At 43.5% G+C, this 10000-nt stretch overlaps 1 protein-coding gene across 1 annotated transcript in view; it reads left to right on the top strand.

Annotated features, from left to right (window-relative positions):
• Positions 1-475: 475 nt before the first annotated feature.
• The window catches only part of LOC311041329 (caskin-1-like), a gene marked incomplete at its 5' end in the record, with an annotated part of 52991 nt that continues 43466 nt past the window's right edge, over positions 476-10000 (top strand). The window contains one exon of the mRNA XM_084086232.1: positions 476-545. Coding sequence (XP_083942358.1) covers positions 476-545 — 70 coding nt within the window. The remainder of the gene's footprint in view (positions 546-10000) is intronic.

The following is a 10000-nucleotide window of genomic DNA, read 5'->3' as shown; positions in this document are numbered from 1 at the left end:
GCTGTCAGGTGAAAATGTCCAAAACTGTTACTTTTCAGAATTCAAATTGAATATTTGATATTTTTGTGTGACACTGAAGCACAGTATGACGAAGTAGGATGTTCATTTTAAGAAAAGACAGTGGTTCTCAAAGTGGGACTCTCTGGGTTCCTTTAGGGGGGTCTAAAATTTAGACCCCCCTAAAGGAACAAGTCAAGTCAATTTAGACTCTAAATTGACCCTTACAAGTCTGTAACTCTGACAGTATGCAAATGGAACCAAATGGACCCGTTAGGGTCCATTTGGTTCCATTTGCATACTGTCAGTTAAGGGGAGACCGTGACATTTTAAAGTTTGAGAACCACTGCGTTAATATATGGAGATAAAGAGGTTTCTGCCTGACTGCAACAACATGAGAGAGAGAGAGAGAGATGCACAGAACGAGCGTTTGGAACGGAATGAGAGAAACATCCACTCAGTGGAAAAGGCAAACAGAATGAAACCCCAGCAGGCTGACAGGAAGGTCAGACGGCAGTGGACTCTCCTGCTCCTTCTGACCCTTCAGGGTGGGACGGTGTGAGACCACAGGAGAACCTAAAAGAGAGAGGAGAGAGAGAGAGGTGAGACCACAGGAGAACCTAAAGGAGAGAGGAGAGAGAGAGAGGTGAGACCACATGAGAACCTAAAGGAGAGAGGAGAGAGAGAGAGAGGTGAGACCACAGGAGAACCTAAAGGAGAGAGGAGAGAGAGAGAGGTGAGACCAAAGGAGAACCTAAAGGAGAGAGGAGAGAGAGAGAGGTGAGACCACAGGAGAACCTAAAGGAGAGAGGAGAGAGAGAGAGGTGAGACCACAGGAGAACCTAAAGGAGAGAGGAGAGAGAGAGAGGTGAGACACAGGAGAACCTAAAGGAGAGAGGAGAGAGAGAGAGGTGAGACCACAGGAGAACCTAAAGGAGAGGAGAGAGAGAGAGAGGTGAGACCACAGGAGAACCTAAAGGAGAGAGAGAGAGGTGAGACCACAGGAGAACCTAAAGGAGAGAGGGAGAGAGAGAGAGGTGAGACCACAGGAGAACCTAAAGGAGAGAGGAGAGAGAGAGAGGTGAGACCACAGGAGAACCTAAAGGGAGAGGAGAGAGAGAGAGAGAGAGGTGAGACCACAGGAGAACCTAAAGGAGAGATGAGAGAGAGAGAGGTGAGACCACAGGAGAACCTAAAGGAGAGAGGAGAGAGAGAGAGGTGAGACCACAGGAGAACCTAAAGGAGAGAGAAGAGAGAGAGAGGTGAGACCACAGGAGAACCTAAAGGAGAGAGAAGAGAGAGAGAGGTGAGACCACATGAGAACCTAAAGGAGAGAGGAGAGAGAGAGAGAGAGGTGAGACACAGGAGAACCTAAAGGAGAGAGGAGAGAGAGAGAGAGAGAGGTGAGACCACAGGAGAACCTAAAGGAGAGAGAAGAGAGAGAGAGGTGAGACCACATGAGAACCTAAAGGAGAGAGGAGAGAGAGAGAGACCACAGGAGAACCTAAAGGAGAGAGGAGAGAGAGAGAGAGAGAGGTGAGACCACAGGAGAACCTAAAGGAGAGAGGAGGAGAGAGAGAGGTGAGACCACAGGAGAACCTAAAGGAGAGAGGAGAGAGAGAGAGAGAGAGGTGAGACCACAGGAGAACCTAAAGGAGAGAGGAGAGAGAGAGAGAGGTGAGACCACAGGAGAACCTAAAGGAGAGATGAGAGAGAGAGAGGTGAGGCAACAGTCAGCAGAGGAGGGGAAACAGGGACAGATCGATGGAGGCGAGAGGCCAGCACACACCACAGCACTTTCCATCCTCACTGCCAGAGAGAGAGAGAGAGAGAGAGAGAGAGAGAGAGAGAGAGAGAGAGAGAGAGAGAGAGAGAGAGAGAGAGAGAGAGAGAGAGAGAGAGAGACACACACGCACACACACACGCACGGAAAGGGAGAGAGAGACAGAAGGAATTTGTGAGAGGGAGAGAGACAGAGAGACAGACAGACAGACAGACAGACAGACAGACAGACAGAGCGACAGACAGAGAGAGAGATTAAGGACATTGGGATGGCAAGATTTTGGGGAGAGGGGAGAGAGAAACAAAAATAACGTGTGTGTGTGTGTGTGGGGGGGGGGGGGTTGGGGGAGAAAGGGAGGAAGAGGAACATGAGGAAGAGAAAGAGGGAAAATGTGTTGGACAGGGAGAAACCAAAGAATGTCAGACAGGGAGAGAGAGAGAGAGAGAGAGAGAGAGAGAGAGAGAGAGAGAGAGAGAGAGAGAGAGAGAGAGAGAGAGAGAGAGAGAGAGAGAGAGGGGAGAGAGAGAGTATGTTTTATGAGACAGACTGAAAAAGAAAAGAAGGCAGAGATGAATGATGGGAACAGACAGAGAGAGAGAGAGAGAGAGGGAGAAGTGCTTCATAAGATGGAGAGAGTGAAAGAAAGAGAGTCTTTCCTTTTGGACTCCTCCTTTCTACCATCTGTGGAAGACAGGGACTGTGTGTGCGTGTGTGTATGTGCGTGTTTTTGTGGAGGGACAGAGTGCTTGGGTTTATGAGCTGCTTGGAGACATCAATGGTGTTAAACAGGGACTAAATCCTCCATCATACGACGGTGCCGCTCGCCAAAAATAACTGTCTGGCGAGCGACACTCTCCTACGAAAAAGTATACATCATTCTTCTTAAAAAGGTTCTGGCGGTGGTGGGATTCGAACCCACGGCATCGATATGACCGGAGGGTGGACCGCGGTGAATGCGTCTCTACAGAACACTGTGTAAATGTATTTAATATGCGCAGCACATACCACTGTTTTTAGAAGGTCTCTCTCATTCAACTTAGTTATTCTCTCCCACACAGCCTTGGGAGTTGATATTAGGTTGGAGCGCATTCATTTTATGCAGCACAAGAAGGATTAAGCTGCTCTTTTCTGTCCCTGTGGGATAACAACGTACCCATCTTTTCTCTTTTAGATGGGTAAACATTGTGCGCTGAGAGTAAGTGTGAGAAAACTGTTCTTGTACCTCGGTTATGACGCCTCTCTTCTCTACACAGCAACGTTTTGAGTAATAATAAACTATAAATGGTCAGGCCATTGGTGTGTGAATGTAATGCACAATCTATGGCCTGAGGTTCCGATTCTACAAAATGTCTTCTAAATCCTAATAGTTTTTTGAAAAAAAAAACATATGTTCCTATATCTGTGGTGCTCAAACTTTTTCATGTCAAAAAATGTATATGTATTTGTCCGCGGACCCCCATCTCAAAATATGTTGTTCCAGGGACCCCCCAGAAGCAAAGATTTGAGTTGCAAATATTCGCTTTAAAGAATGTATATTCAAAGATTTGCACACATTTTCTCAATTTTTCAAAAATAGCAGATCTACAAGCTCATAGCGCGGCACTCGGTGCCGCGCTATGAGCTTGTATATCTGCTATTTTTGAATAGCCAAAGTGTAAAATAATGCTTTTTAGCTCAAATCAAAAAAGTGACACAGATGCGTTTCAGGTCTTAATGTGTTAAATGTACCATTTACACTACTGTCCATGCTAGATGTTTTGAATAATAGTGTCTTAACCTTCTCTAGCGTGCATTTTTACCGCACAGGTTCATTTGTGCACACGTATCAACTAATGAACCCGTCATGCCTTTCACCTCTCCCTGACCCCTGACCTTTGCCATGATGGGTATATCTGAAGAGATCGATAGTCCATTAGGTTGAAGAGACAGTTTAGAAGCGAGATGGTTCACCTCGGAGATTCATTACGGGGACAGAGCTCTGCTCTGTACACGTATTGTTATTGGCAGTATTCTGTCACTTCTTCTTCTTCTTCTTCTTCTTCTTCTGCCACTTTTCGCAGTTCTGGCTGAACCGCGATGTCGCTTTTTACGAAACTCGGCCATATGGTAGATGGTCATGAAAAACGATCAAAAAATAATTCTCACAATCTTTCGTCCAAAGGTGGCGCTATAGCACTCAATTGAAAATGCCAACTTTGACCAGGTACAACTCATGCCCTGTTTGACCTACAGCCATGAAACTTGGATACACATATGCGTCTCCTCATGCTGAACAACTTTCACCCTCTGACTTTTGACCTCTGACCTTTAGATCTCCCACCATTTTGAATTATATGAAAAACAGTCATTGGCTCCTAACTTCTGCATTTTTTCACTTATGGAAAATCCGTTGGAATTTTTTGTAGGCAGTGGTCCACGGTTCAAGTGCTAAACGTTTCGTGCAGATTGCTCAAAAATCCCAGGAGGAGATAGATTTTAACTATTACAGTTTAAAGAAAATTATTCATCTGTGCCTAAAACATACATGCAGACTCACATTTCTTTGAAACTTTGCAGAAATGTACAGGGTCATTCCAAATATCACTGAAACCAATCTTACTCCAATTGGCCAAAAGGGGGCGCTATAGAATTTTTTTGAAAAGGCAGACTTTAAACAGGCATAAGTCATGCCTCGTTTGGCCAAAAGTCGTGAAACTTGCTTACACATGTGCCTTGACTCATGAGGAACACACGTATCGATTTGACCATTAAGCTCCGCCCTTAGATTTTCCGCAATTTTGAGCAGTTTGAAAAATACTTGTTTTTGCCAGTTTTGGCTTAACCGTGCATACGCTTTTTACGAAACTCGGCCATATGGTAGATGCTCATGAAAAACTACCAATAAATAATTCTCACACTCATTCGTCAAAGGGTGGCGCTATAGCACTCAATTGAAAGTGCCAACTTTGAACAGGTACAACTCATGCCCTGTTTGACCTACAACCATGAAACTTCGATACACACATGCGTCTCTTCATGCCCGACAACTTTCGTGGTCTGACTTTTGACCTCTGACCTTTAGATCTCCCACCATTTTGAATTATATGGAAAACAGTCATTGGCTCCTAACTTCTGCATTTTTTCACTTATGGAAAATCCGTTGGAAATTTTTGTAGGCAGAGGTCCAAAGTTCAAGTGGTAAACGTTTCGTGCAGATTGCTCAAAAATCCCAGGAGGAGATAGATTTTAACTATTACAGTTTTATGAAAATTATTCATCTGTGCCTAAAACATACATGCAGACTCACATTTCTTTGAAACTTTGCAGAAATGTACAGGGTCATTCCAAATATCACTGAAACCAATCTTACTCCAATTGGCCAAAAGGGGGCGCTATAGCAATTTTTTGAAAAGGCAGACTTTAAACAGGCATAAGTCATGCCTCGTTTGGCTAAAAGTCGTGAAACTTGCTTACACATGTGCCTTGACTCATGAGGAACACACGTATCGATTTGACCATTAAGCTCCGCCCTTAGATTTTCCGCAATTTTGAGCAGTTTGAAAAATACTTGTTTTTGCCAGTTCTGGCTTAACCGTGCATACGCTTTTTACGAAACTCGGCCATATGGTAGATGCTCATGAAAAACTACCAATAAATAATTCTCACACTCATTCGTCAAAGGGTGGCGCTATAGCACTCAATTGAAAGTGCCAACTTTGAACAGGTACAACTCATGCCCTGTTTGACCTACAACCATGAAACTTCGATACACACATGCGTCTCTTCATGCCCGACAACTTTCGTGGTCTGACTTTTGACCTCTGACCTTTAGATCTCCCACCATTTTGAATTATATGAAAAACAGTCATTGGCTCCTAACTTCTGCATTTTTTCACTTATGGAAAATCCGTTGGAAATTTTTGTAGGCAGAGGTCCAAAGTTCAAGTGGTAAACGTTTCGTGCAGATTGCTCAAAAATCCCAGGAGGAGATAGATTTTAACTATTACAGTTTTATGAAAATTATTCATCTGTGCCTAAAACATACATGCAGACTCACATTTCTTTGAAACTTTGCAGAAATGTACAGGGTCATTCCAAATATCACTGAAACCAATCTTACTCCAATTGGCCAAAAGGGGGCGCTATAGCAAATTTTTGAAAATGCAGACTTTAAACAGGCATAAGTCATGCCTCGTTTGGCCGAAAGTCGTGAAACTTGCTTACACATGTGCCTTGACTCATGAGGAACACACGTATCGATTTGACCATTAAGCTCCGCCCTTAGATTGTCCGCAATTTTGAGCAGTTTGAAAAACACTTAAACCCAGGATTTTTCAGCTATTTGCGTGAAACTGTATCATCTGTGTGATCTCCTTTTTCACAGTTACTTGTCTGTTGGGCCAATGGCGTCTCCCTTAAATGAATGCCTCACAATCTCAAGATCGCCAGTTCAAGCCTCACTTGATGTAGACTTAATTTAAGTTGAATTGCAAACAACATGACTGTATCAATGAATACATGTGCAAATGGTAAAGATAACCTGAAATGCTTATTTGAGAGTACGTTTTTTACGTATGACATACTTCATTCTGAAAATAGCTGATCTACAATCTCACAACTTTTCATGGTTTGTGAGCTTGTAGATCAGCTACTTTCATTAGTTTTGGTTCTGAGGAGATGTACAATTTCTTCATTGGTAAATGGCTTGTGAACGAGTGATCTTAGTGTTAGTGAAACAGGGGCTTGGTTCATGAAAGAAGGCAAGAGTTTATGATCTTCAACAGACAATATCAGCCTGGACAAAGCTATAGCACTATAGGTAGTGTTGCAGCCTATTAGTCTGAAGGTTGAGAGTTCGAATCCTGTTAATGGCAGTAGGTTGAGATGTCCAATCAAACCATTATGTTTCCATCTCTCTCTCTCATCAATCTATTGTTTCCATGTCACTCTCTCTCTCTTCAATCTATTCCGTTTCCATGTCTCTCTCTCTCTCTATTCACTGGCCCCGTATTATCGCTGCTTGCAGCTATATTTTACCTTATAATGTGTCACGCCATTGTCCCGCAATATCTGGCCCTTTAGGAGACCCAAGGCAAGCTATTCATTCTATTGGGAGAGGTGAACATGAGTACTGATTATGACGTATTCTTTTGCCCCACACTTACAGAAGTAAATATTGGACCCGGTTATTATCTTCAGAACAACATTCTGACGCTAAAATGGCATTTCTCATGCTAACAAAATGTGTTCGCGAGATCCGACAAAAAAGTGGAAAAAGTACTCACATTCTTTCCTAAAGTACCAAAAGTTGGAAGTACTCATTATGCAGAATGTCCCATTTCACAAGTTTTCAAATGTTTAAAATGTATAAGACTCTTTTGAAAATAGCACCGCGACGCATTGTGAGCTGGTAGATCGGCAATTTTCAAATGGCCGAAATGTATTTAGAGCTGAAGTGATTAGTGTTTTAATATATCTGTTTTAATAATCTACAAAGTAACAAATAATTTGTAGTGGAGTAAAAGTACAATATTTGCCTCTGAGATGTAGTGGAGTAGAAGCAAAAGTACAGAAAATCGGAAAAACTCAAGTAAAGTAAAAAAATCACACCCTGTGTGAAGGAAGCGGTGCCTTTGGGGCGGGGCTTAACTCATTTCAGTTCGTCCCTATTGGTGGTCTGAGTCCACTTACCAAATGTGTACTTGGTAGCGTGCTGCAAACTGGAATGATGGCTGTTTAAAGGCCAGCCAATGGGCAGACAGAGGGGGCGGGGCTTAAGTAATTGCAGTTCGTCCCTATTGGTGGCTTTAGTCCATGTACAAAATTTGTACTCCGTAGCATGCTGCGAACTTGAGTTATGGCTGTTTAAAGGCCAGCCAATGGGAAGACAGAGGGGGCGGGGCTTCAGCAATTCGTGCTTGTCCCGTATTGGTGGTCTAAGTCCACATACCAAATTTGGACTTGGTGGCATGCTGCAAACTGGAGTTATAGCTGTTTAGAATCCCGTGCTCATCCCGTGCTCATACGGGCGGACGGACATAACATACGCTGGGGGTCCCTGGACCCCTCTTTTTTTTTTTTATATATATCTTTTTATTTGGTTTTCAACATTAAAAACATTTCGTTACCCCATTCCTTTCCCCCCAGCACAAATACAAGTTAACTGTTTTTCTTCTCTCTGGACCCCTCTTTGATAACCAGTGGCACGTGTGGCCAATGAGAGGAGAGATGGCATAGACAATCTCCAAGTCTGTGTGTGTGTGTGTGTGTGTGTGTGTGTGTGTGTGTGTGTGTGTGTGTGTGTGTGTGTGTGTGTGTGTGTGTGTGTGTGTGTGTGTGTGTGTGTGTGTGTGTGTGTGCGTGCGTGTGTTTGTATGTGTTGCTTGCTGTGGTGCTCATCCCGGGCTCATACGGACGGACACACAGACACACACACAGACACGGAGTCAAAGCCAAGTGTAGAGCGGTTGGCACCGCTAAAGATACCTCAAAATTGTACAGTACTTGAGTAAATGTACTTTACACAACTGCAAACAACACATGCACATGGGGGCGGTGACCACGCCCACTTAGGAGACCCAAAGTGTATAGCCTGCCATTTCATACCATTGGTGAATCATCCTCTTTATAGAGTATCTTTGAACATGAAGCGGAGAGGACACACGGTCCATGGCTGAGCCTGAGAGAGTGCTATTTCAGCTAGGAAGATAACCCCCCCCCCCTCCCCCTCTGTGTGTCACACATTAAAAAACCCACTTGAAAAGACACCCACTCGTGTTCTCATGTGAGGCCTTTCAGATAAATGCAGCATGTTGGATTTGGGGTTTGCTGACATTGCAGCTGACGCATGACACAAAAAGAAAATATATACACCTTTCATTTCCCCCAGAGTACAGTACACATAATTCATTCACACTATATGTCGACCTGAATATACGGTATATCTTAAATCGAGAATAGAGAGATTTGTAGGCTCCGAATGAGTAATTGTTGCTGTGAAAGTTTTATAGCTGAGTAAGTTTAGGCCCCCATGGCTCCGGTTCAAAAACACAGGGTAGCCATTTGTAAAATGGCCTTGGCTGTCGCCCAGAGAATTAAACCATCTTATTAAATTATATTCTTTGATTCTATCATGAATCTTTATTTCTGTTCTATTAAGAGTTTAAGGGTGTAGAGTGCAGCTGGCAAACTGCTTGGCAGTCAAACAAAGGTAGCGGTTGTTGTTTTTTTTCTTTCTATTATTCTATTGTTAATTCCGGTGTTAATTCATATAGTATCTGCAACTCTCTGAGAGTGTACCAAATGTAACCAAATTGGACCCGAATGGATTTGACAGCGTAGCAGGACCTCTCTGTGGCTTGTTGTGTGCTGATGTGTGACAGTAAGTCTTGCAGCGTTTAGCATTGCAGCAGGCGTGTAGGAGGTAATACATAGAGACAGATGCTTCAGCTAGCTGGGTAATGCTGCTTCTTGTTTAATGGTACACACACACACTGATGTGATTTAGCCATATGTTTACGATGTGTGCGTGTGTCTGTGTCTGTGTCTGTGCGCGTGCGTGTGCGTGCGTGTGTGTGTGTGTGTGTGTGTGTCAATGGTGGGAAAAGTACCAAAATGTTTTACTCAAGTAAAAGTACCAATACTGTAATGTAGAAATATTCTGTTGCAAGCAACAATCTGGAATTCAAAATGTACTTGAGTAAAAGTATTGGTATAAAAATGTACTTAAAGTACCAAAAGTCCTCGTACTCGTTATGCAGAAGGTCCCAATTCACAAGTTTTCAAATGGATAAAAATCCTTTGAAAATAGCAGATCTACAAGCTCACAACACGTCGCTTCACGGCACGTTGTGAGCTTGTAGATCGGCAATTTTAAGTACAGTACTTGAGTATATGTACTTAGTTACTTTCCACCACTGGTGTGTGTGCGTGTGCGTGTGCGTGTGCGTGTGTGTATATGTGCGTGTGTGTATGCGTGTGCGTGTGCGTGTGTGTGCGTGTGTGTGCGTGTACAGTATGTCTCCATTCATTGACACAGTGGCTGGAGAAGTGTCAGTGTGTTGTCATTGTTCCGCTGGCCTCCTTTTCCATAAGCATCATGGTCTCACTCTGTTTACTATGGATGTCTCCTGTTTCTGAGGAACACTCATGCACACACTATTTGCATAGAGCTCACCCACACAGAGCCCACACAGTCTTAGCTGCAGGTCTGATCCAGTCATCTACGACGCGTGCAACTAA

Source organism: Gymnoscopelus microlampas (genome assembly GCF_963454915.1).
Source record: "Gymnoscopelus microlampas genome assembly, contig: SCAFFOLD_160, whole genome shotgun sequence".
Classification (NCBI taxonomy): domain Eukaryota; kingdom Metazoa; phylum Chordata; class Actinopteri; order Myctophiformes; family Myctophidae; genus Gymnoscopelus; species Gymnoscopelus microlampas.
Note: the sequence above shows the minus strand (reverse complement) of the source record. Positions and strands in the feature narration are given on the sequence as shown.